Consider the following 27799-nt stretch of genomic DNA (forward strand, 5'->3'; position numbering starts at 1 on the left):
GCTGGACAAGGTGCTAGGCCATCCTTAGACCATGCTTTTGCCAAGAAAGTTTGGACCAGATGATCCTTGAGCTCCCTTCCAACCTGGTATTCTGTGATTCTATGATTAAATACAAGTTATTTCCTAAAATCCAGAGCAAAAGAAAAAAAAAGTTATTAAATATGACAGCACGCAAGATGTGGGAAACCACTTGGGTTCCTTCCCAACCTGGGCCTCCAGGTTGTCTCTCCATGAAGCATGTAGATGAGTTGTTGTATGGACTGAAAAAATGACCCAAGATAAAAAAAAAAACCAAACCCTGATTAATTCTGGCGCCCAGTGCTCAATCTGCAATTGCTTTCAAATGGGACTGTTGGTCAAAAGCTAAATCTGGGCACCACTCGATCATCCGCATTTTCATTTTACTAATTTACTTTTATTTATCTGTTTACTGTTATTTATGGTGACTTTAATAACTCCTTCTTGGAAAAGAAAAAACCGAGCCCCCCCCCCCGCATTTAAAAATTGGCAGAAATGTCAAAACGAGCTTCCTGGGAAGTTTAAGTGTACACGGTCAAATATTCAGCTGACAAAACGGAGCAAGGGAGGTTAACTGTGCTACCCGCGACAGGGAACTGGTGCAGGAGCCAGCACAGGATCAAATCCCACTGGGTTTTCCTAGATCCCTTTCCCAAGCACTCACCGCCGTGGGGCCGGGAAAGGAGATGTCCCCTTTGGCAATCAACACCCCACTCCCGCCCCACGGTGCTTCCCCCTGAGCCCCACAGCCCACCTCAGCCCCACGGGGCCTCCCCCGAGCCCCCCCCAGCCCCGTTCAGTGTCTCCCTGAGCCCCACAGCCCACCTCAGCCCCACGGGGCCTCCCCCGAGCCCCCCCCCAGCCCCGTTCAGTGTCTCCCTGAGCCCCACAGCCCACCTCAGCCCCACGGGGCCTCCCCCTGAGCCCCCCCTCAGCTCCTATGAGGCGTCTCCCTGAGCCCCACAGCCCACTAGCAGCCCCGCGGCGGCCCCCCCCCCCCCAGCTCCAGGGGCTGTCACCCTCTAGACCCCACAGCCCGTCCTCCCCACGCAGGCCCCGCCACTCACCCCCCCACCCACCCGCGTCCTCCCCACGCAGGCCCCGCCACCCACCCGCGTCCGCGCGGCCCCTTTAAGAGCGCGGCCCCGCCCCCCGCGGTCGCTGCCGGGGCCGCGGCTGCCGCTGCTGACAACAAGATGGCGGCGGCGGGGCCGGCGGGCCCCGAGAGCCGGGTGCTGGGTTATACCCTGCACCGCTGGAGCAGCTTCTCCTCCACCTACCTGCCCGAGTGAGTCCCGGTCTCGGTCCCGGTCCCGGTCTCGGTCCCGCGTCGCTCGGCGCTGCGGCGGGGCTGCCGGGCCTGCGCCGGGCCCTTTGCCGTGGCCTGCTCGGGGAGGCCGCGGCGGGCCGCGCTGCGGTAGCGGCCGCTCTCGGGGTGGGGGGGGAGGTACGGGCCCGGTCAGCGCCGGCGGAGCGGTGCTGGGGCGGCCCGGGGGTGGTGAGGCAGGGTTTGTGAGGAGGGAGTGTTTTGTGTGAGGGAGGAGTTGGGCAGCAGGGTTTTTGGGGGGGGGGGGGGTGCTGCGTGTGAGGGAGGGTCTGTGGAGCAGGATTGGGGGGGGGTTGTGTGTGTGGGAGGGGGTGGGCAGGAAGATTTTCGGGGGGGCTGTGTGGGGGAAGGGGTGCTTATGAGGGCTGGGAGGGTGTTTGGGGAGAGGGTTGTGCGCCAGCGGTGGGGGGGGGGGGTGTTTGGGGGAGCGGTTGATGAACAGATTTTGGGGGGGGGCTTTGTGTGGGGTGGAGGGTCTGGGATGCTGGTTTTTGGGTGAGTAGGTGGGGAGGGCCTGTCTGCCAGGCTAGGGTCGGGGGGTGGTGGTGGGGGTGAGCACCAGGCTTGAGGGGGGAGGGCAGTGTGCATGGGGGGGGTGAGTATGGGCAAGGGGGGGGGGTGCACATAAGGAGGAGAATCTGGCCCTAGATTTGGGGGGAAAACGGGCAGTGTGTGTGGGAGAGGCTGGTCACCAGGTTAAGTGAGGAGAAGGGTAAGTAAACCTTCCCCCCCCCCGAGCCCCACCCCGCAGATTTGGGTAAGTCAGGTGCCTGTGGGCAGTGTGTTATTTGGCAGCCGGGCTTCCTCTCCTGCCCCTGACCTCTGAAATGCTGGAGGCTCGCTGGGCTACCGTCGTGTGTGGGTTTGGGGGAAGGGGGTCATCTGCTGCCCTCGCGTTCTGCTTTTAGGAATTTGGGGTTTGGCAAAAGGAGGCTGGAGGTGCGTTTCACAGTCATCAGTTTGCACTGCTGTACTAACGTGAACCTGTCCCAAATGGGAGGCTTGGTTGTGTGGCAGTCCAGCTATGGCTTGTTAAATTCCTCTAGTTACTGAAAGTAAAATTTGGAGTGACTGTGATGTGGTCTAGGTGTGCTATTTCCGATACGCCTTTTCGATAAGTTAGCTTCAGTGTTGGAGGTCAGGAGGACCGTTAGGATTACTGCACTTGGACACCTTAGTCATTGCAGGCTGTAGAGTCTTGTCTAATCATTGATTGTGTTGAATTTATTAACCTTTGATTGAAATGTCTTTAAGTCACCCACTATCAACAAGTGACAGGGTTGCCTTATTTGTTAATTAGTAATGTCATGAGTTATCTCTACTTTCCAAAATGAAGTGAACCTTTAAAAAAAAAAAGTTTTTCTGACTAAACTAGTCATTGTATCTTTCTGTATATTTACTTTGTTAGATATTAAGAAGAACCGGTTTCTTTTCTAATTGATAATCTTTGGTGATGATTAAGTAATCCCTTTACCCTTCTGGTTAAAAAGACTTGACTTTAAGGCATTTCTTTCAGGTCTGTCTTCATGCTTGTAGTGATTTCTACCAGCATTTCTGGCTTTCAACATCGTATTGAAGCGTTGGTCCCTGAATAGAAGGGTGGCAGTCCATTATTGATCTTACTGATGCTATATAAAAAGATAACACCATCTTTCTCCTTGATATTCCTTTCCAAGGCTCCCATTAGTTCTTTTTGCTACAGTCTCGTGTCAGGAATTAATGCTCACGTGGTATCTGCAGTGCTGCCCAAAGTCCTTAATGTCATTGCCTTCCGTGATACAATTCCCTTTTCCTGTAGTAGGGCCGGTGTTTTACAAATGCATGACCTTGCATTTGGCTGTTTTTAAGATGATGTTTAAATGTGCTTATCATCAGTAAAAACAATTTTAATGGCTTTTAAGCAGTGTTCAATAATCCCAGCGATGGGGTTATTCTCCAGCATGCAGACCTTGGTCTGAGGGATGCTGGTCCTAACGCTTGCGTGCTGTCTTCTATGAAAGTTTTGGTTTTTGCTTGCTGTCTGCTGACTTTTGATTCCCATGTTCTGGGAGAGAGCTTAAATGCGATCTGAAGTGGAAAAGGGAGGCTTTGACCTGCAATTTAAGATTAGATGCTTGAAAGGAGAAAATTTGTAAAGAAACGTATGGGAGGGTAGGTTTTTGGGGATGGAGTGAAGATGGAAAACTTTAAAATTGCTGGGACAGGAGCATAACATACTGTGGGATGAACACACAGAGCTAAAAGTTGTCTTAGTATTTAATATGTGGAACAGAAAGATGCTCTTCTGGAAGGATATTGGGAATTCTGGTTATACTGTAGTTTAAATAAGTTTGATAGCGTAACTGGGAAGAAACCACTTTAACCTTGAAGTAAAAGAGGGACTCTGCCATAATGTATGTAGGAATACATTACTTTATTAAATAATGTTGCTTGTCGTTGGAAGTTGTGGTATTGTAAGCAAAGTGCTTGTGGAAGAAGAACAGAGTAGATTACCCATGTTCTTTGTCAGCTAAGTACAACTTAAACACGCTTCTTAAGTAGTTGTATGGTTTTAAATGTAAAACAAAGCAATGAAATATAAAATTTCCATTACTGCTGTCCAGGGAAAAATTAGATGTCTAGTAACTTAGATCGCATCTGCTTATGGGATGCTGAAGTGATATTGAAGTTTTTTCAGAACACGGAAATTGCCTGATAACTGCTCTTGTTAATTGAAAAACAAAAGTGTTTTTCAAAGACCTTTCTGGTCATGTTCTATTTTAGCATCAGTAGTCTATTGAAAAACACCAGTTTTCTTTCAATGACAGAGAATTTTCTTCTGGTGAATGCCAGCATCTTTCCTGTTGTGTTTGCTGGTGGTATTAGAGGATTAGTTAGTGCTGGATCCAATTTCTGGCTGTTTGACCAGTGCTGCCGCTACCTGCGTGTTTGCAAAGACCTTTCCAAACATTAAATGAAGATAGTCCTTCTCTAGGCTGCCAAAGAATAGTTCTACTGTTTTTCAGACTGCTGGAGTTATCCTCTATTGGCTTGTAGCTGCCAGCAGGAAGACTGACTTGGATATTTATTTTAAAAACTCTGTGGGTAGAAGTGAAAGAGCTGGTCTAGTAATAGTGTCTAGTTCAGCCTGCGTTGTAGGGGAGGTTGTGCCTTTGGGAGGAAAATTGATCCAAGAGGAAATTTGTTCTTGAAACATCTGGCGTTTGCAGAGACATTCTGCCTGTGCAGAGGCAACAGTGTGTTGAGAGGCTTCAGCTTGTCCAACTTGGAAAATGTTCAACCCAGCACGTCGCCTGAGATTCCTCCATCAGATCCCTTCCTTGCCTCTCCGCAGTTCCTCCCCGAAGGAATGGAGCCATGTGGGAAGCTGCTCCCTGATAGAATGTCTCATGAGGGACCGGCCTAGGGATTTCCCCACCACTAACAGTCGCTTCACACGAGTCACACAGACGAGTTCTGGTGTCTTTTGACGTACGTTGGGAGAGAGAGAGACCTGGACTTTATTCCCCTCTCTCTTCTAGCCTTCTGCAGAAAGTGATGAGCTCAGTCACTTCTCTTTTTGGTCAAGGAGGGAACAAACAATTTATAGAAGGTAATGTAGCTCTTGTTCAAACTTGGGGGTTTTTTGGTAAGGAAGAGAACCAAAAGCTGTTGCTGTGCATTCTGAGAGAAGCACTTCATATCCTGATTTTTTTAATAGCCTGTTTTTGTACCTACTCCAGTTTGAACTGCCTGCTAAGGCGAATAAAAGGTGAAGTATTGTGCTCTTTGCCATGGCAGTCATGTACCCTCTTCTATTGCCAAATGCTAAATTACTGTATCCTAGGACCATGATTTCTAGTGGTTGCATCAGACTAGTGACTGATGATACCTTGTAGTTGGCTAATGCACTTGGGTCCTTCTGTCACTGTTTTGTATGGCTGAAATCCTACTTCAGAGACTAACAAGAGCTTTTTACTGTGTTATGCTAGTCATGTAACTTTGCGAGGAAGTTTAAACCCATTTCTATTCCACAGTCATTCAGGTTTTCCTGTATGGTATCTCTGTAGAAGAAGATCAGTATATTTCCTGGATTGGACTTTAGGATTCTTATTGGTATTTTGTTCAATTATTTCTTGTGCTAAGGTCATTATAAAGAATATAAAATAAGATTGGTTTCTTAGCTGATAATTAAATGCCATTAGCAACCTCCTCCTAATTGGTAGTCACTTTTTCATTGCAGCCCATTTTTATCTATTTCACTGTGGACTTCAGTTATCCTGCTAATTCCAGTCTTTTCTAGTTTGACGCCTTGTGTGGTACTGCATCAAATGCTGAAGGCTGGATGGCTCTGTTGTCTCTTTCCTAGAAAGCAGACTGAAACAGAGAAACATCCAGCTGATTTGTTACAATACACTTAAAATGAATGTGTGCATTTTTGCTGTTTTTTCTGTATTTCCATCAAACCAGAGGAAGTAAATGAAGTGAAAGATGCTTTGATAGTAAAGTATGAGTGACTCTTAGGCTTCAAAAGTGAGAATGCAAATATTTTTTGCTTTTTAGTTAAGAGGATGTGACAGTAAGTTCCTGCCCAGTCTAACCGAACATCTACTGCTGTATTGTGTTTACTCTGAAAGAGAGATGTACTCTCCTGTGTTTTCAAATCTAAGGATTGCAAAGCATTAGTAAGAAGATACTGAGGACATGTGTAACAAATTTTTTGGGGTAAAGCCCATAAGGATTTAAAAAAAAAAAAAAAAAAAAGCCTGAAAATAACCTGAATTCCAGCTACCCTGTTCTCTGAGGTTTCTGTAACAGGAAAAAACATGTATTTGTGGCTAGTGAAATGTGACTCGGTTTTGCCTCCTACCATGTGAAACCGATGATTCAGGTCTGTACCTTATAGGTTCATAAATCTTGTTATAGATGCATCCAGGTCTTGAAGACTCTCATGTTCAAGTTGAGATCAGTCATGACGAATGAAAAGGTTTGTTTTTACTGTTCTGTTTTCTGATACTGAGCTTTGTTTCCCTGACAAGGTGAAGATACCTTCTGTTGAGGTCTCAGCAGTTTAGGGCTATCTAAACCAGACCAACACAGTGGACTAGCAGAGTGTGCTTTAGAGCTTCTCCGGCAGGGTGAACTGTGTTCATTGTCCATATGCTAGAAGTTTTAATGATACAGCTTATGTCTCATGGTCTCTTAAATAACTTCAGTTATGTAGCAGTGATGATTTCCATTCTAGTTGTAGAACTGCGACTTTGGGTTTGGTTTTTTTTTTTTCTACATATAAGCATGAATGTATTTTTTTAACTTAAATTGTCAGCATTTATAGCTTTGAGTATTTTCATGTAGCCAATTCACTTTCCTTGTTCTGATTGCTTTGCCTTTAGATATGGGAAGATGAACAGGCACACCTGTTGGCTATCTGTAATTACGTCCTTGTGATGTCTTGCAATATCGATCAATACTTTTAACGTTTACTAAAATGAGCTAGGAATGCAAACACTGGTTAATGAAGTGAGCTGACTGACTCTGTTCCCCTCTTGTGAACCCCGTGTATAGAAATGTTCTCAGTTCTGCTTCTCGTCGTTTTCAGTGTCCAGTGAAAAATATTTTTTTTTCCCACTTGTTGGTCTGGATTTTCTGGATGTTTCTAGACAACCTCATGTTCTGACAGGTATTTTCCCCCTTGCTTACATCACTTCTGTAGCTTAGGATTTTTCTCTGAAAGCTGAAATTCAGTACTTAAAAAGCAAAGTATTTCTGTAGAAAATAAAGTTACTTACAGATTGAATACATAAATATTGGGTGCTTCTCTAGTGTCTGATAAGGTGAAGTGTTGAGAAAGAAAAAGGTCAGAGAGGTGCAGGGAGTGAAAAAAAATCACAAAATTATGAAGTTGTTCATTCCTTACATTGGCGTCAGAAGTCTGATAGCCCTTGCTTCCCAGGTAAAAGCACAAATGCTGTAGTATGAGAAGAAATTTCTTTAAGCTGCAGTTAAAATATAGCCATTATTTAAGAGATTAGACAAAGTTATTCACTGGCAGAAGGATGAAGGTGAAATGCTAATTGCTCTAGTTCCCTGGTGTGACTAACCTGGCAGAACCTGTATTACTCCTATGTTCAACCTTTTCTGGGATGGCAGTTTTGGGGAACATTAAGAATGTAAAATTTTCATAGGAGGTGTTAACATCATCAGATTATGGATCATTTGTTCTGTATGTGGCTTTATATCCTGCAAGCTTAATAAAGGCTTTCAAGCTCCTGATTAGTAATTACTTGCTTAAAGACTAAAACATTATTTCAAACAGAGCACGTTTTCCTGGGATAACTGTTGTTACTGCTCAGACAGCATGTACAGTCTGTTTGATTTTTTTCATGGCAAAGAATATAGTTTCTTATTCTGTGCATTCATCTTCTTTTTAGCAGATTCCTCTTAGAATGCACGGTTAGATTTATTGCAACCATTGATTTTATGATGTGATCATGATTTTTCTGTTGAGGTTAAGTGGTATGTGCAGCATTGATTCAGTCAGTTATCTAGAGGTCAACATGTTCCAAATGTCCAAAGCAAGCCAGTGCTTGACTGACTTTATTTGCATGTTAATATAAACTTCTGAAACTAAATGTAGTTTTGCTTTTTTGACTATGGCCTGTTGAATTTTATAGGAACAGTGGACTGTAAGTTCAGCTGGGTCCAAATTCAATAATATACTAGTTACTGGAAGGGGAGGAGGGAGTGCTGAAGATGTAGAGTGGTTTGTTACCTTAGGTAGTTGCTATTTTAGTCATTACTTGAAACTTAGTATGCATAATCTTTGAGAAATTATTTCCTGGATCAATTTAAATCAAGGAGCACAACCATATATTTAAGTTGAGGATAGCAGCCTGCATGTCTGAATTTAAACTGCAAAAGCAAACTGGTTGATAGCGCTTGCTCCTCCTCTGCTGGTGTGTTCTGCAGTTCCTGGAAAATGACATGATCTTGATAATGGAGAAAAATTGCGCACTGGTAATTTTGAGTTTGGTGTTTTCCTCAGTCCTCTCTGCCTTTTCTCCCCAGACTGACTGCTGGGTTCATAATGTCACTCTCAAGCACTGGAAAGGTGCCTGAAAAACACTGAAACTCTGCTTAGGACATTACCTGTATTTTTCTTGAATGCTTTTCTGTAGGTACGTACTTTAAGCAGTGTTTGGCTCTTATGGTAGCTATTTAAATACTAATTTGCTAGTCTGTTCTATATTTGAAAGTTGTATCAGTAAAGAAGTGCTCTTAACACAGAGTGTTAAAATGGAAGAAAAAAATTTGGATTAGGTAAATTGACCTGTGAGTAAGGAATTGCTGAATGAGTTTCCACCCTGCTTTTTCATGACGGTGAGCTATTGCTAACTTTCACATTTTGTCTCCTAAAAAAACCTGCTTTCTGGTACAGGGTTTGGAAGCTGTACCTATGAAAGTAATGTTGGCTTGGGAACTGGTGTACCCTTTAGCATGAATTATTTATATTGCCCCAAAATAAGGAATTATTCCATAATGTCGCTCTAGGGGCAGATGTTCCTGACTTGTAATGCAATTCCCCAAATAACCAGGACTTAATGACAGGCTGGTATTTCTTTATTTTCCCAGGTCAATATTTTGTCTTCTGGACAACCTGAGTAGAGTTACATCATTAGTGAGAGACCTTAATTTTGAAAGGAAAGCTAATATGGTGAAGGTGGTCCCAGCTGGAACCAGGAGGCATTTTCCATAGTTCTGGTGAAAAATCTCCATACCTGATGTTAGTTTGGGCGTGAGGGGCCTTCATCTGTTTTGTTGAACGTAGTCTGCTTTAAATTCTTTTACAGGCATCGTTTTTTTGGGTGAACTTTTTACTAAGTGTGAAGTTACAGTGCTGATGAACGTTAAAGATGTGTTTATGGCTTACATTAGGAATTTATATCTTTACATGTAATCACTTAGTCTGTTTTTGTGGATTCCTCTGTTGAGTGGAAATATTACTAATACTGTGGCATGTAAGAACATTGTTGCAATGCTGTGAAAACATGGAAGACCTAAATCTACTTCCTGGCCTTCATAAAATTTTTCCATGTGTGTGTTAGTCAAACAAAAATACTCCAAGGTTGTGATGCTTCCAAAATGCAGCGTAGGGGATTGACATAGATGTGTGCTAGACATTGCTTTCTTCTAATCTTGTAATCTTGTCCATTTCCAAGAAAATGCTTTTGGAAATGAGAAGTGAGAGCAATGCAGTACTGAAGTGCTCTATACCACCAGTATTGTGGAAGATTGTGGTGATTGCTGGCAGTAGGAGAGTGGCTTTTCTGGTGATTGCTGGCAGTAGAAATCCCAATGTTCACAGACTGACTAAACTATTTTCCCAGCAAGAAGTGAGATTTTTTTTTTAAATGAAAACTGAACTTTGTTATAAAGTGGCTGTGGCTGGTGATGTCTTAAACTCTGGCAAATTTTACTACAGTATTTTATTTATTGGCAACAAATCCAGTGAGATGAAAAATCTAATATCTTTGTCTTTTTCCTTGAATATTGAAGAGTAGAATTCATCCTATTCTTGGTCTTTTTATCAAGCCAGGGTTTTATTTCTGCTCAGGGAACCTCCTGGAACCTCACATAAGCTAGATTGCATGCATGCCATGTTGCTGGAGTTAATACTTTGTGGATCACTTAAAAGAATGGATTTCAAATATCCTTGTGGCTTAGACATGTAGAAATGAACACTGAGTATGAAAAGTGGACAAAAGAAAAGGTTCAAGATAATCTTAGATTTACTAATATCAGTTCACTAAGTTGATCAGGTGAAGCAGTCTTTATAATTGCTGATTTCATCAGCATTTTAAGTTATTTTTTTTCAAAAAGTAGATAGACTTCAAGTACATGGAAAAGTTCTGTTGTTTCAGTGTTCTAACAATTCTTAAATTTAAAACCAAAGCTAGTGTGGGGAGAGAACAAACCTTGGTAATTTTTAAGCTTAAAGGTTCAGCACCACTTACCAGTTAAATTGCATCTGAACTATAATCCCTAAACATTGGGACAATTAGGCTGGTAATCATCTGTGATATGTGAAGCTACTGTGGTTACCAACATATGTGCATAGGCCTGACTTTATTTTATTTTTTCTCCAATTTGTTTTTCTGCTGTGCTAGCACTGGTATTACCAAAGTGAAACTGGGAGCTCCTGCCGCTAAGGATTTGGGTTGCTCAGTGCTGTGATACAGTCAAAAGTTTAATCTGTGATTTAGGGTTGTTGAGTGTCACTAGAATAGAAGTTACTTACCAGGCTCAGATAACTTGCTGGGAATTGACTATACTGCTGCAGTTTTAGTCACTATTGGTAACATTTAATTCCTGGTGTGTCAGGAGGAAGCACTGATGAATCAAAGATATCTATCTTGTTTAAAGAAGCCTTAACTGGAGGGGGGGAGTGAAAAGGAGTGCTTTCTAACTTGTGTTACTGGAAATGTCTGCAACAGAGTAATTCTGTGTTTAAGGAGCAGTTTGGTTTTTAGTAAAGGCCTTTGCCTGTCGTTGGGCTGGCAGTGATGACGGGCAGCTTAAAAAAAAAAAAGTAAACTGTTCCTTGAAAGAAATAATTGAGAAACTGGTTTTAATAGAACTATTTTTAGGCCAGAGCTAAGTGATACCTGTTTGTTGTCCAGTATAGTCAGCTGTGATCTGATAAGTATATTTCTGTGTGGTGATTTCTAAATTCATCAGTTTATTTTTGTATGCTGTACTTGCTTAGCTATTTTACTTTTGATAGAAGTAAATTTATAATATACTGGATGTTTTTGTGAAACTGCAGCTGAGGAGATAGAAGCAAATTCGAACAGTACATTGGCAAACCTCATGACAGTATAGTATTTAAAATTGCACACCTGTGTACATGTTTAACTCAAACTTTGTTTTACTATGCAAGAGGTCCTCCTGTACTTCTCAGCATGGGGTTAAGAAGTCCTTGTTTTATAAAATGCAAAACCAAAAAACCACATTCAACCCCCCCCAAACCTGTTTCCTCAATGTATATGCGTACTGCATAATAATTGGGCATGTTTTACTGTGTTTCAACCAGGAAACTTTCATGTCTTCACATCCTTATGCCATTTTAAGCAGAGAACTTTTCCAATGGAAAAGAGAGAAACTTTTATAACAAAGTCTAAAAAGCTTTTTTTGAGCTGCTTTGGGGGAGAGCCATAGGTACATACAGCTTTTTAAACATCATAGCCAGGTGGTTTGAAATCAATGTTAGCTGCACTGAATTTCTGGGAGTTGCAGGAGAAAAATTTCTCTAGTTCTTTCCAGATCCAAGGAACAGGGGGTTTTTTGGTGGTGTGGTTTGGGTTTTTTTTCTTTTTTTTTTTTTCTGTTTTTCTTGGTTAAGACTGTGTGTACATTCCAGTCTAGGCTGGGCAAGAGTGTCTCCGTTGTTACTTTGTACTTGCTGGTGTGATGGTTCCATGTGTTTGAAATAGTTGTCCCACCATGCCTTACAGCCTTCTGTAAAGGGGAGTTAGTGGAAATTTTAATCTGTGTATTCTAGTGGCTGTATTCTTGCTGGTCTGTTTTGGGATGGTTGGGGGGGGGGGGGGAATGTCACATGGACAACCTTGAAGATCTTTGTCCATTTTCAGTCAGACTGTGTTTTCATAGCACTCCAAATGCTTTTTGCAGCTTAATGGCATGGTACCTTGGCAGTTTTCTAGAAGAGCAGCATCTGAGTTCCAAGTCCTCTTGGAGATGTGTGTGTTCTTTTCTGCACAGCTGCTCTCTGAAGAGCAATTTGAATATGCCAAGCAAAGCTAGTGTTTTTGGATTTGTTTATTCTTAAGCACTTGTTCCTAAAGTCACGGATTTCTTTAACAGCAGCTTCATGAAAATATTTAGGTTAGATGCAAATTATAGCAGCCTTAAACCTAATTTGCAGTATATTCTGCAAAGTCATCTTATTTTTCCCTTCCTCCCCCCTTAGAGTTTGTCATGCCTGAAACCACAGAGCTTTTTGCACAGAGAAGTCCTCTGGTAATACCAAGCGTGGGGACATCTCTAATTCCAGCAGAGATCAGCCAGCAGTTCGTACAACGGATATGATGGTTTCTGGGTTGGTAAAAGGAAAAATTATCTACTTCCAGCAGTTGCAAGACCAGTGTCTGCATGGGTAATAAAAGGAAACTTCCACTGTCTTCTGCCAAGAGGGCTTTCTACGCAAAGCAACCAGAACGATCCACTTCTCTTATTTAGCAATGGGAACGCTTACAATAATGGCTTAGATGCTAATAGCCACGAAGGAAGCTAGATTATGAATTTAAGGCACACCAGTACTGCCTCTGGACATGTTATTGTTTGTGGTGCAAATAAAGTAGCTCCTTCTGCTTAGCCTTCAGTGTGCGGTAGGATTGCCCACAAAGTAGCAGAGGTACCACGATACCTAATTTTTTTTTAGGAGTTACTTGCCAGTGGGAGAGTGGTATTTGGAGTTCACTCTGGTATGAACCCCTAGTCTGGATCCAGCTGCTCATCTTTTTTTCTCCTTTTGTGCTGGTGCTAGTAGTAAGCTGAATTGGAGAACTGATCTGACTAAAGAAGTTATTTATGCTAATCTTTATTATAGCTGCTGGTGTAGGGAGGGGGAGGATCAGGCACGAGTGGGTGGAATGGTCCCTCTTGGCAGCGTTGTAGATTTATGCTAGACTAGATCTTGTATCTACAGTTTATGATTATGAGTTATCTCAAACCGCATTTAATGGGTTGCTTTTTTTCACAGGAAAAGCTTGCGTAAAACTGTTTGGTACTTGCGGTAGCTCAAGGGCTTACAAATACCTTTTTCTAATGCTTTGTGAAAATTACATGGAAAGTCATTGAGTTAATGGAATTTTCACTTCTAAAGTTTCTCAGATTTTAATCTAGGTGTCATATCTGAAAAGCCTGTCTCCAGGTACTGTGTAAGAGTTTTGCGCTGTCTAGAAAAAGGGCTTTACGTGGAAAAAGGCGTGTGTCATTAGGATATGCATTTGTTTGTTTCTTACTGTCTCATGACTGCTGGAATGCTGGAATTCTTCCAAGTCCATAAATTTTCTCAAACCATTATGGTAAATTGACTTTGTACATACGGACTTCTGTCTTCAATGTTTGTTTAATATTAATAAATTAATAACCCATGTATTTTTAAACATATGTATAACTCCATTGACACTGCTATCTTTATCTTTTAAATTTTTTAGCCTTAATTTTGTGTGAGCTGCCTGTCCCTTTTCTCTCTCTCTGCAGAAGGATTTTTATCTTGTCTAGCTGTACTGATTGAGGTCCTCTTTGGTTGTGGCAAACTGATCTTTGACCCGGAGAAGCAAACAAATCTACTTCTAAAAATACAATCTTTGGGATCTGTCCCAGTTATAAAATGCCTCTTTCCAGCAGGGTATTATCTGACCACGTAACAGTGCCAATTCCTGCAAGTGTTGCCTAATGTACGAAGAGCTTATCGTCTAATGTTTAAGCAAATGTAATAGCGTCATAAATAAAATTTATTCTGTAGGGTAAATTGTCTTCTTGCATGCTAGGATAAAGTTCCATAAAGAAGAAAAACCCTACAGTGTTATCTGGTTTTATCTGCCTTCATGTCTCTTAAGTATTTAATATAAGATATATATCTCTTTCACGTTGAGCACTTTTTTCTCTCTCCAGATATTAAAAGGTATTAAGAAATAAATATCCTTTTGCCTTGCCTGTGGCATGGTATAAGCAACTGCAGGTATGATTCTTCTCAAAACCAAGTGTGTTTTGGCTTCTAGTGGTGACTTAGCTTTGAGATTAGCAACTTTTATTAGAAATCTGTGTCTCATCAGTTCCCAAATTCTTCTCTTTGGTTTGGTTGGTTCGTTTTTTCCCTGTTGTAATTAAAGATGGGGGCTAGGTTTTCTCTTGGAGTTGAGCCTCTTCGTGCTGCATATTAGATGTTCTTAGCTGGATGTTTAGTTATGCAGACCAATGGCTTAATGTTTTCTATTTTGATGGGGTTAGAGCAAGAGGGTAGTGCATGTCCGTATGCTGTTCAAACGCATTTTCCCCATTGGGGCTGCATGAATAAACCAGCTGCAGGCATGGGCCGGTGCTGGCATTGCTGTGTTAATACATGCCATGCTATGATGGAAACTAGCTAAAGGGAGAGGGAACCTGAGTTTTGTTCCTATGCTGTGTAAAAATCATGACATGTCCCTTGTAAAGCCCGCAGATGGACAGCCACTAGGCCAGTTCTCTAAAATGTACGTATTTTAAGGGGCCACCCTGGTCTCGCTCCTTGCTGTCTCCCTTGTCACGGTGCAGGACTGCTTGGATACCGTTGCTAGTGTGGTGATTTTGGTCTGCCCAATGTGGAAAGAGCGAGCTAATTTCTCTGTCTGTTAACGTTCAACCTCTGACTTAATCTCTTTCCCTTCTGAGCTTTTGTATGAGTGCTTTTTCCTCCAGTCCTTTGTAGTAATCCAGATGCTCGTGTTCTTTTCCTCCTACACAGCAGATGGAGATGGCATAAGCCTTTTGATGACTGCTTCCTTCTTTTTACATAAGTTTTATGAGCTGGTGAGTTCGTTAGTTGGACATGGTAGAGCTCGTAAGCCCTGTCCAGCAGGTGGTGCATCGTTACCTTGCCAATAATTATATATATTTTATGGATTTTTTTTTAAAGTTTTTAATTTAATCTGGGAGGTGAGCTTTACCGCATGGTTATAGGAGAGGGGAAGGCAGATCCCTCATATGACTCTCTGATGAATCTGTTTCATTTTTGCCAAAAAACCTATTCTGAATTTATGTTAATTACCTAAATGCTGTACTATTCCAAACCGTAAGAAAGCGACTCGGAGGTAATTTTGCTGGTTGAAGAGTTGAACTTCTGCTTTCTTGTGTGTTGTTCTAGGCTTGTAGCTCATATGAAAAATACTTGTTAAAATTTGGCATGGGTTAGATGGTCATCTTCTACCCTCCAAGAAAGCTTAAATAGGTTAGCAGCTCGCTCTCACTGTTCCAGTATCGCCTGTCTAGTGGAGGACAGTTTTTGGCTTGCTAACTGCTGTACTGCTCATCATTTTAACCTTATTGAAAAGTTCTCACCCCACTGAGGTGAATGAGACCATTTTTTCCACTTCATTGCAGACTTGGGCCTATGTAAATTCATCTGTTTTACATTTATTTCACAATTTACTTTTTTTTTTATTTTTATTTTTTTATTTTGCAACTTGGAGCTCCATTTCACAACCACAAGGCTTGGAGGCGTATTTTGATGTGTCCTGTAAAATAGCGATGTAGAAAATTTTTAATAAAAGAGGGGGAGAAGCTTAGTCTCCACCTAGCGATTTAGGTAGTTGCATGAGAATGTTACTGATCTGCATGTATGACAGATCTTACTGGAGATGTAAAATATAATGTGGCTGTTATTTAAATTAATTCTGGCTTCTCATTTTTTAGGAATATCTTGGTGGATAAGCCCAATGATCAGTCTTCAAGATGGTCTTCAGAAAGCAATTATCCTCCCCAGGTAAGCATCTGAATCTCTGCAACTGTATAGCTGTGTGGTACAACTTAATATATACTGGAATTTTTATTTTAAATGTAGGCCCCTACTATTTATATTGACAGCCTTTATAGGCTACCTTCTCTCAGTAAAATGCAGGTTGTTGGTACATTAGGTATTTACATTTCCAGCAATTTATTTGTGATCTTTCAAGAAATGCTTTTTTGTGGGGGAGGTTTCACGTTTCATCCTTGACAATCGCGGTTGTACTGGAAATAATCTAACCTTATGGTTAGATTAAGCTGCTAATGAGGCATGCAGGTCCCCCTTTGTCAGCACTACTGGAAACTCTTGTAGATTACTGGCCTTGAATCCTAGATCTAAGGAGCTTGTATTTGTTTCCCCAGTAGCACATTTAGAAGTGTAGACTCTGTTTAAAGAGACATGAATGTCACCTCTTCTGTTGGTTAAGCAGCTTATTAAAATAAGATTTGTATTGATTTTAGCATCTAATTTGCTTTTTCACTATTAATTAGATTGCTAGGTTATCCAGAAAAATGTGCTTATCCTTTTACTTAATTTTTTTTCTCCAGTAAATGTGTTACCCTTCTCTTTGTGCTGGTTCTATACCTTATTACTCTGATACTGTTTGGTCAGCTTCTCTCTCTCTTATGCTGGTTGTTTTAAATTCTTTTGTTTAAAACACTGATGCACAGCAGAGTGTGTTGTGCAGTATCTCTCTCATGCAAAGTTCTTCTGCTTATCTACTTATTTAATTCCAGTATTCCTTATGAGTTAAGTCTCAGAATTTTTGTCTACGTAAATCTTGCTACTTTGAAGGTGTGTCTAGACTGGCAGCTCCCTATTGCAGCAGGTCATCTCATCCAGCTGAAAAGCTTTCATCTTGATGAGAAGGAAAACTATCCTGTTTATTCCATTAACATGTTTCATAAACCTGCTTGTGAAGACTAGTAATTTTGATCCTCTTGATGACTTTGTGCATCTACTGCTCTTTTAATTTTGTGTTTTTACATAAATATATATATATTTTTTTTGATAAACAGCATAGGAATTTAGTCCATAGCCTGAAGCACTTTTAGTCTATCTAGGAAATACCCATTGCAGGGTAATGGGTACAGAGCATGTATTGTATACCAGTCTGTGCCATCCTTTACTTCCTTTCATGCAGGAAGCACGTGTTTTTCTTAGGGCTGTCTTGTTCACAAAGCAGGGTTGGCTTGTGGTGTAGCTTTGGACAGGGTTTTTCACCTAAGGTGCACTTAGTTGTTGCTAAAAGTTGCTCTTTCATTTTGTGAGCCATCCTGAATATTTCGTTCTTTTAAAAACCTGATTCTGGAATGGGAATACATCTCTTGTAACTAGGTGCTTTAGAATATTCCCAACCTGTGCTTAAAGCTGGCAAGCAGTGATACAAGTTATATTCAGGTATGTAGATTAAGCAGGGAATAATTAGTGGCAGACTTCTGTATAAACCACATGAGCTTGTTAAAGAGATGTCTTCCAACAATTTTATATGTATTGATCATGACCTGAATTAAGGTGCTGTTGCAGAACTGTTGAATCCTGCATGCTAAGGAAGTCATTTAAACCAAACTTTTCGATAGGGGAGAAATGAATTAACATCATAAATCTACCTCTTGCTACCTTGCATCTACGTCATCTCTCTCTCTCTCTTATATCACTCTAGCTCTCTCTCTCACCTCTCCCTCATACACACCCTGCATACCCTCTTACCTCCCCCTCCTCACACACCTCTGCCCCCCTCTCACATCTCCCTCTGTTGTACCCCCCGTGCTGTCTCTCATACCCCCCCCCCGTCCCACACCCCCCGTACCTCCCTCTCTCATACCTATCTCTCTATTTACGAGGTATCCAGATTTGAGGTCCTTTGATCTGACTTAGAAAAAGTTAGTCTTTGTAGTGGCAACTGAGATTGGCAAGACAGTATTTCAGTTTTATTCTGTGTTATTTAAAGACAAAACCAATGGAAAACCTGGCTGCCTAAGTGGAAAAAGCCATCCTGCTGGATTCCTCTTACTGGAATCCCTGTATCCAGTAGTGACAATATAAAATGCTGTGTAGTTGCTTGTGTGTTCCACAAGCCCAATCCTGAGTGCTGAGTGAGAGAGATGATGTATTTGCAGAGTCTCTAATATGTACTTTAGCTAATTCTCATGCTTCTAACTTGATTGTTTAATTATTCATGTAAAGCATTTTTTACAGTGTAACTTCTCTGTTGAAAAATTAACTGGAAAGAGGTAATAGGGAATTAAAATTGTCAGAAGAGGCCTGTGTGCAAAGAATGCTGCTTTTGTTATTTCTGTGTATACAGCGAGAAACAGTTCCAAATTGTGTTGTCTCATACTTGACAAAAGAACTTCAGATTTGGTTGCATTTTGCTCAAAATAGCTAGTTCTTGCACCTTGCCTATTGAAAGACTGCCACATTTTAATGCAGGTAAAACTTTTATACAGGTTTTCTGCTTCCTCGTTCTTGCAGATGGCTGAAGTTCTTAAGGCATATTCTTAGCTTGGAAAACTTCAGTTGAGACAGTGGGTGACTGAATTGTAAGTGTGGTGAGGAGAGGAGTTGGGGGGGGGAAGTTTGTTGCTTTATGTTACAATTTAGGTATTTCATATTCAAAAAAATGATGATATATACACATGACTTCAAATTCCCAGAATGAACGTCATGTATCCTATGGAAAATGAAGTTGCAAAGCATTTTACGGCTTGTGTGATGGCATCACTTCATTTGAAAATTGGTCACTTTGGCAGTGACGTACTTGTTACAATGTGTGGGTGGCCATAATAGTCCAGGATAGGAAGTGAACTAAAACGCCGTAAAATAAAGCTTTCCTTGTTTCCAACTTTGTTAGCTGAAACTAGGGCTAAGACACAACACAAGGACTAATGTCAGTCATGCTCACTGGAATGTGCCATGAGATATTTTAATAAGCTCTGCAGCCCTAATCGCTAGTGTTTGTCTCATCAGTGTGTCTCACCTTAATGTAAGGGTTTAGTAACTCTGTGCTGAGGTGGTGGTCCTCTGCTGGCTTCGAGGTGAAAATATGAGTGAGTCCTTAAACATTGATTTATTCCCTTCCTTTGTTGAGTGAAACAAAACCTCTCCAGGAACCTTTTCTTTCAGAGTATTCCTCTTGCTAGGATGAGCATGAATCAGAACAACACAGGTGAAAATCTGAGAACGTGTTCAGTAGCTCAACAAAGATCCATACTTAGCAGTAAATGTGCTGGAGTCTGTATTAAACCTTTTTGAAAAGGGAAAGAAAACGAAAGTGGAAGTCTAGGCACTTGAAATGCTGCCATGTGACTATATTTAGTAAAGGGTTTCCTCGCTTTATGGGTATGGTAGAGTTAAATAATTCTTGTGGCCATGAAAGCCACCAGTTGGTTATGAATGAGTGCCAGTGAAAGGAAATACATATGACAGCTGTTTTTCTGTTTATTAAACTAGATATCTTTCTTGAGTCTTGAAATAGAATGACCCAGAAATTATATATTCAATAACAAACCTGTTATGTAGTAACCTATTCAGGCAGAAGAGGGCTGATCGTTCTATTTTTAAACTAGTTCTAGGCTTACATAGGAAGTGTGAAGCAATAAGGCTGGTAATGCTGAAGACCTTGGCCGTGTCATAAATGCTCATCCTGATGGCTCCAGTGATGGCCTGACTTGGAAGACTGCGTGCAGAAGAACAATTAATTCCCTGCAGTGGCTTGATTAATAATGTGTAGAACAAAAGGATAGGTTTTTATTTAGTCATGAGCTTAATTGCAAAAGCAATGGGTAGGTTTGTGCAGTGGACAGTGGCACCTCCTGTTATTTTGTTTTTATTTTCACATGCAATACAAGTTTTACTACTCCCTAATAAAAAACGCTTGAGCAGAAATGGTTAAAGAAATTAATGAAGTACAGTGGGACTCCAATTGCACAGGCAGCTTGCATAGTGCAGTTTGGAATCTCATCCAGTGTATTTGATGTGGAGATGTAAATTTTGAACAGTTGAAGAGCATATGTATAAAGTTAGTGACACTGTCCAAACAATTGGGTTCGGTTTTGCATCTGAGAAGACCAGTTTTCCTCTCTTGATTTCCATCCTGCTGTGTAGATTGTATCAGGAACTAATTTAAAGTACATTAATAAAGTTGTGTGATGCAGAAGCATACATATGGTTGTTATCAAATGGTAGCAGAGACCAGAGCTTCAAAAAAGTTTGGAATTTGCTGCAGCTCCTGGTGTGACAGGGCTGGATTTGCTTTTTTTTTTTTTTGGGTGTACCATAACAAGCTGTTGAGGTGCTGAAGTGCCATACATGACTTCCTCTACTCTGCTCGTTGTGTGTCTTCACTTACAAATATATTTAATCATAAAGCAGAAGTTTTACTCTTCTAAAGTTTTGTAGCTTTTTTTTTTGTAAGTGTTGTAATTTGAGGCTTAACAATTAGGCTGAGGTTTTTGCACAGCTACACCAATTAATGTCTGTGTGCCATGCTTCTAATGAACAAACACTTCAGTTTATAATTTGGATTTTTGGAATACTTCATGAATACTTGGACATTAAATGTCCTGATGTTGCTTATAGCAATAGGATGGAAAAGTGTCAAATATCTTTGTATATGTAGTTGTCTGAAATATCATAGACTTGTTCTCTCCAGGTTGAATAAATGACTTAATCTTACGCACACTTCTATCACATCTTTCAAAGTTACAGAGAATAGTCTGTCACATCTAAAATCCTGGTAGCAGTCCAAAAATATCCATGCAGCCAGCTGTTTGTGGCTCTTGAGGCAATGTATTTTTTCAACATCAGTGGGATTTGTAGCTGGTTCCTGCGGTGGCAGCAGTGTGTAAGTTTGTGTATAAAAACAAAAAGTACATCTCTGTATGTCTTTTTATATGTGTCTGTGTATATGTATTAAAAAAGATATAAAAATGCATACATACGTACAGGTATTGGGCCACAGGCTTTAAAGCAAACCTGTCTTTTGTTTCTATATCAGTCAGCAGATAAAAATCACAAAAAGGTTGTGTTTAGCTTTTGTGCTTATATTTTCTGTAAGGTCTGCCTGACTTGGCAGGTGATGGGATGTGTGGAAGCAGGAAGGAGGGCTGCAGAGTTCCCTCTGTCTGTAGGTTTGAGAAATGACTGATAGCCACGTGGAGTAATTGCCATACCTTGCTCCCTTCTAGGCATGTATGCCAGGATAAAGGATTTAACTGCAGTCCTGGTTTTCTCTCCCTTAATTTAGGGTAAGAATTGAATAATGCAAGATGATGTTTGTGCCAAGCTTTTGCAAATCTTGTGTGGTACTTGAGAAAGTATGTCTTCATGACCCAAGCATTAGCTTTGTGATTTCAGCAAGATTAAGAATTGCAGTTGCTGATGCTGGTAGTGCTAGCTTCAGTTTCTCAGCTTCGGGAGAAATCTGCAGGGAAGATATGATGATGTAGGAGGAGTTCTTAGATGTTGTTGTGTACTGTCTGTTCTGCACGGGAATTTTGGCAGCGGGCTGTGCCATGTATCAAGTACTGCCTTGCTCATTACAGGACCATCCTTTTGCTCATCCCTTCCTTTTCTCTGCTTTAGAAAAAGCTGTTTTCTGTATAGAATTTTGTTTTTTCTGAAGTTTGGGAAGTACTTCGAGACAAAAGCATGGCTTACTGCTAGTTAAACTAACAGTGGGTTCTGACATTTAGGTGGATGGTGTTCACAAAACTAGAAATTTTTCATCAAAAAAATAAAATCTGGAAAAGCACCAAAGCACTTTTCTGTTGTACCCTAGCAGTGCTGATACTCGTTTATTTTCTTAATTCTGAAAAATTTTGAGTTACTGGAAACATCTTTGGCAGTAAATCTTCCTTATTCTATTAGGTACCTATCCAGTCTGCGTTATCATCTGTAACCAGTATATGTACAAGTATTTCTTTTAAGCTAAGTTTTTTGTAAATGTAGTGAGAACCAGCCATTGAAATCAAACACTTATCCTGGTGCTTTCTAGAACGATGTCAGTACTGCTCCTAGATTGAGTATTAGTTGTTTTATAGGGCCGTGACAGACTGAGAACTAAATTGATGGCAAAATTTGTTCTGCTTCTCACCCAAAAGATACGCTTCTAGGGTAAGATTGTCCTACTGATGGAGCTGTTTAGCACAAGCAGAGTGATGCCCATGGCACTTTATAGGGAGATACTAGTCTCTACTCAGGAACCATAGAAAACAGCCAAATGCATGCAAATACTCGATGTCGATGACTCAAAATACTGTGTCATGTCTGGTTTGGCAGTGCTCCTTCTTGAAGGAAAGGGCCACCAGCAGGGCCTGCAGTGGGAGGTGTGGTACAACGCCTTACTGCTCTGCTTGTACTGTAGCCTTGATCACAGGGTTTTGTAACAAAATCCAGCATGATGAGTAATTGCGATTCTGCACTTTGTCTTGTTTCTCTGTAGTGCACTGCTTATTTCTGAGAAGTTAGGGAAGAGAACTAAACACATTGTTTTCAGGTATAAAACTTGACATATTCTGCAAAACAGGATGTCTCCAGGCTCCCTCCAAGACCTGTTTTGTAGGGGAAGGTTAAATAAACTTGGTGCTTGATGGTCCCTGATGAATGGTGCAAGTGCTTCTTTGCATATGCTTTTCCAGTGGAACAGATCTTTTCTTCCAGTGGTGCTGGTGAAGCTGGTAGCTGGGGCCTGAATATAAATAATCTGACTATTCATATACTGTGGGGTGGACATCTGTGTAAGGGGGGAGCAAATGTTCACAAGGGAGAACATTTTCATTGTTTTATGTGTAAAGCCCCTTTATTGTCAGTTAAGTGGCTTGGTTTTATTTGGTACGGTTAATAAGCAGTTGGTTCCTATGCTAGCCACACATCAAACTTAGTCTGTGTTCAGTGGTTAAATAGTGTCAGCCCAGAGAGGAAAAGTAATTGGATGTTCTCTTAGCATGTGGAACATACTGTATTTATCTAATTGTGTATTCAGTTTAGGTTTCATTTCAGGCTGTAGTGGGCGTTTGAATCATCACTCTCCGTAGTTTGATCCTATTTGCCAGATTTCAGGAAGTCTTGCATCCAGCTTGAAGGAATATATGTAAGCCCTGAATAGAAATGCTAGGAATAGGTACTTTGACCAAATCTTTTCCTAGGATGAACTGCTTTTAAAGTAATATTCCTAAAAACCCTTTGCTTCATTCCAGAAACAAAGGAGAAAATATAATAATGGGGAGAGATCATCTTAACTTTCATTCTCTGGCTTTGTAAACTGAATTTTTGAAGGCTGTAATGCTTCTCCTTTCGTGTGTTTTGCAGCCTTGGCTTTAATACTAAAATTCACTGTTCTTTCTTCTGCAGTATTTGATTCTGAAACTTGAAAGACCTGCCATAGTCCAGAGCATCACATTTGGCAAATATGAGAAAACGCATGTCTGCAACTTAAAGAAGTTTAAAGTCTTTGGTGGGATGAATGAGGAAAACATGACAGATCTCTTATCCAGGTAAGATGTGATTTCATCAGCTATGGTAATCATAAAGGCTGGACCAAAATGCTGTTCCCCTTCACTCCCAAGCAGACACGTGGCTAACAGTGTAATAGAGTTGTGGTTGTGATCCTGCAATTAGCTGCCCTTGTGTTTATGGTTAGGTCAGAGAGCAGCAATCCCAGCACTCGCTCCAGGAAGCCTTCCTTATTCTGCTCTAACCACAGAGGATTTGTGGAGAGTGAACTCTTTGAGATTTGGAAGAGCTGAGAGCAGGGTGCAATGTTGCTGGATTGTGATTCCTTTCTTCTGTGTGCTTGAGGCACAAGAGAAATGAGTCCCCAGGTGTGGGTAACTTACAGTAGCTTTTAAAAGCCCAAGTAACCTGCCTATGTCAAGAATCTTGTTGCAGCTGTAAAGGTCTGAACTAGTCAGCTGCTCTGCCTTTTTCTGAATGGGTAAATAAATCAAATAAGCAAATGGAAAACCCGTGATTTCCTTTGTTTAGTTTGATTTGGTAGTTGTGCTGATAGGGACTAAAGAAAGAGCCTTTTGGCTATTCAAGCTATCCAGAACTTCTGAGTAGTTGCCAATGTAAATTTGCAAGGGCCTTTTAAGGAGTCTTCTGTTTCAAAAAGGGAAATGATAATTTAGGTATCTAGGAGTACAAGAGAAATGAGTAGCAAGGACTAGTCTTTTGGAGGCCTACAGAAGGAAAGCCCACCTCTGGGGAATGTATGGGTGTACATCATCTGTAGTCAAGCGGAATAGCCATGGAGAAACATGGGAAGTTCTTTGTTGCAGGTGTCCTTCAGGACCATATAGAAACCAGCCACAACCCTTCTCACCCTTTTGCCCTCTTTAGATAAGACCAGTCTTGCAATTTGACTTTATTGCTGCTAGGATTAAGGGGGAAGAGGTCTTAGTAGCGTAGTACTTATTGATATCTAATGCCATTTCGCTTGCACTGAAGTTTAATAAAAATCCTTATTTTGGGACCTGTACTTGCATCTTCAGTAAAAATGGACTTACGAGTTTTGATAAATTATACTAAATATTTGATATTTTTATAAAGTAATGCCCATAAATGGATCACAGAGCACTTTGGCAGTGTGATAATTCTGAGAGCTGGTCCATCTCCCTCTTGAAAATGGAAAAGTGTGGTTCAGGTAGATCACTTGCTGAAGTCGCAGGGTTACAGGTGCAGACGAGCAGCATTGATCCGATGTCAGTTCCCTCCTGAAACCACTAGCCAGTTCTGCTTCCCAGGGAGATATAAGATGGTGGATAGCAGTCCAGGCATTGGTCCAGCATGCGTACTTATGATTCATAGTAATATGAAACAAGCTTCGCATTTCAGGCATGACCTAGATTGCGTTTATTAGCTAGTCCTAAAATACAAGGTAAGATTTAGTAACCTTATTTATTTTTTCCCACAGTGGCTTAAAGAATGATTATAACAAAGAAACATTCACCTTGAAGCATAAAATTGATGAACAGATGTTCCCCTGTCGATTCATTAAGATAGGTAAATGCATTTTTTCAGCATTCTGAGTAGAAAATAATCTCTTCTTATACTTGTGCCAGTCTTGGCACTTGTGACTTCATTGTACTCAGGCAAAGTATCCACAATAGCTGTTCCATTTCATGATCTTTTAGGCTGGTTAGATTGGAACACAGTGAAGTCCTGTTACTGAGAAATAATAGCTTCATACTTTAAATCCTGGGGAATGAAAGTGAAATACAGTAATTTTCAGAAATACAGTTGCTGAGTCAACTAATTGCTGGAGAAGCTGCTTACTGTCCTACTATAAATTGCTATGCAGAGCTTTAAAAAAAAACATTAAGCTAAATACCGGTAAAAGTTTCAGCATTGACAACCCTAGAGTTTGAAAAAGGTTGAAGTCTTTTGTTCTCAAACATGCTCACAACACATAGAGCAACAGCAGAAGCCTTTCTTGTTCTCTTCCTGCTACTCTAATCATTATGTCTCATTTCTGGCTAAAGATGACATCCAGGGGCAAAGAAGAATTATAACCTGTGATGCCTAGTCTTGTTTCTCTGGTGAAGCTTGCTAATGGGGGTGCTAATGAAGGCTGGTTATTATGACTTGTGATGGGAGCAGGTGAGGATCTCTCTTCCTTGCTTCATGCAGGTCAGAGAGAACAAGTGTCTTACAGTGGACGTCAGTGATACTCGTTGGATTTAATCCAAGACTTTAGAGCCTTTCAGCTTTTCGTAGCTCAGTAAATTTATCTACCCTGCCTACCTACTGAGATGGTAAAAGAATTACTGGTTTTAAACTAGCTGTTTAAGGTTAAAAATAGAGCAAGGAGGTAATTGCTGAAAAATGAGATAAGATCCTGTTGACTAATTTAGATGCATTTAGGAGGGTTTTGAAGTGTTGGGCAATTCCTTTGCCAAGACTTGGATGATAGTGGCTGTGTAGGGGCTCCCCTTGGAGCCCTTTGCTCTAGTGTCTTCTACACAGCTTTCTGAATCTCCTCTCACGTTTGCCTGAGGAATTGAAAGCTTCAGGCTGGGAATCAACTTACTTGTGTGCCATAAACAGTGGTATTTCCCATTCTTACAGAAGTAGAGAAATTGGTTGTTCATTGGATTTGGTTTTGGCTGCTACTTTTGGAAGCCTCTGTAACACTTGGCTTTAGGAAACCTCAAGAGGAGCAGAAGAATAGTTAAGAGTTAAAGGTTGACTACATCAGGAAAGTTAAATTGATTTTTTTTTTTTTTTAAATGTATTCTGAAGCTTCCTGCATTAGGTTTTTGGGAAATGTTATTTTTCAGTGGCTAAAAAACAGCAAGTAGTTACTGGAGGGCTTAAAGGGGTGAATGGAAAGATTATTAGCTACTTCTTTGGATGTGTAAATTGTATTCCAGCAAAATGTGTTCTGAGGTTATGAAATGTAGCAGTAAGTTGAAACTTGTTAGGAAAGTGAAATGCTGATTAATGTCTACTACCAGGATTTTCTCTCTGACATGACATGAGTAGTATTAATAGTTATGTGGCTTGTTTTGTTGGGATGGGTTCCTTATGTAGCAATAAGCATTCTGTGTTAAATACATTAATATTAGATTTGTATTTAACTGTCACTTGCTCACTAGTTATGGTTTGAGATGAGTTTTCCTTTTAGATACATCTATACCTTTTGTTTTTTGAAGCTATCTTCTTTGAAGAAATTCCTATGCTAGGACAGAAATTAAAATGATCTCTTCATCAAAACGTATTAAAACCTCTAGTTGATGGCTAGCGTCATTTTGTTTATGAAGTTGTGAGTGTGTTTTTTGCTGTGAAACAACTGCAAAATGATGTTACGAAATTCTGTTATTTTTCAGATTCACAGCTTGAATATGTTTTCAGTTTGTTAAAATTTCCAAGCTGCTAGCCAAAGTAACTCAAAATTCGAAATACCGTGCTGTGTTCCTTGTAATGCTGCCAGTAAACACGAGGCCAAAATCTGCCCTTTTGGACTCTTAGAGACTGACACCACAAAAGTTACTGCTATCAGTGAGGTTTGTGTCTTTGGGGAAGGCATTAGTTCAGCAGCAACTTCTATCAGGCATTTGCTCTATAATTCTGCAGATAAGCATACTGACCTGTACACCACTGTTAATCACACAACAGTGAGGTTTATATGCACGGACAGGGCAGGAGGAACATGACATGGGTAGATCTGTGAGAGGGGAAAATACTTTCTATAACTTCCATTGCTCATGTGTTAGAGGAACTTTCAGACCATAGAAAGCAGAAAAAATAACTTCTCTCCTTTTGTCAAGAAAAGACTTGCACTTCTTTTGATTTAATTAGTTCAACTGCAGTTTCTTAGCACTGAAATGCCCAGTTGTGCAGGCTTTTGACCTACTTGATAAGTGATTTTTACGTTTAATGTAGCATCTCATTGAAGAACTTCGGAGGGGGAAGAAGATATTTATCTGGATAAAATATTGAAGAACAATCTTTTTAATATCTGTAAGCTTTGTTTCTGGCTCTGTTTTTGTGGTTACTCCAAGTAGAGATTTTTCTTTGTACTGTGTCCTTGAAAGCAGAAGGTGGTATAAAGAGTGATTGCCATGAAAGAGCTTGAAGAAATGCTGGGTGTAATTCTCATGCCAGTTCATTACTGGCATGGGAGTTACTAACTAGGCTTCAAGATTTTTAAGCTTTGGTGTAATAGAAATGAGCAATACTTTATGGATGTTTCCTGCATTTTTACAAACGTACGCTGTTTGTGTGTCTACTGCCTGTAGATGTGGCATAAAGAAATTAGCTTGAGAGAGGTATTTGAAATTACTGTACTGTGTTTAATGCCTCTGCTGCTGTCCTCTCTAGCATACAGGGTTGCAGTCCTTGTCTAGGCATAGCTTCCGATTATTGAGAAATATCCACTAAAATCGTCCTTGTGTGGGCAAAGA

General features: G+C 40.6%; 1 protein-coding gene across 6 annotated transcripts in view; it reads left to right on the plus strand.

Annotated features, from left to right (window-relative positions):
• Positions 1-1176: 1176 nt before the first annotated feature.
• MKLN1 (muskelin 1) overlaps positions 1177-27799 on the plus strand; it is a 106331-nt gene continuing 79708 nt past the window's right edge. Inside the window, exons 1-4 of one of the 6 annotated variants that reach the window (XM_052789593.1) lie at positions 1177-1306; positions 15800-15869; positions 23244-23386; positions 24808-24896. In XM_052789593.1, coding sequence (XP_052645553.1) covers positions 1215-1306; positions 15800-15869; positions 23244-23386; positions 24808-24896 — 394 coding nt within the window. In that variant the 5' untranslated portion in view covers positions 1177-1214. Of the gene's footprint in view, positions 1307-9089; positions 9108-14894; positions 14918-15799; positions 15870-23243; positions 23387-24807; positions 24897-26804; positions 26900-27799 lie in introns of those variants that run through there. The other 5 variants (XM_052789595.1, XM_052789594.1, XM_052789596.1 and 2 more) reach the window with 5 other exon arrangements.

Source organism: Harpia harpyja, chromosome 6 (assembly GCF_026419915.1).
Source record: "Harpia harpyja isolate bHarHar1 chromosome 6, bHarHar1 primary haplotype, whole genome shotgun sequence".
NCBI lineage: Eukaryota > Metazoa > Chordata > Aves > Accipitriformes > Accipitridae > Harpia > Harpia harpyja.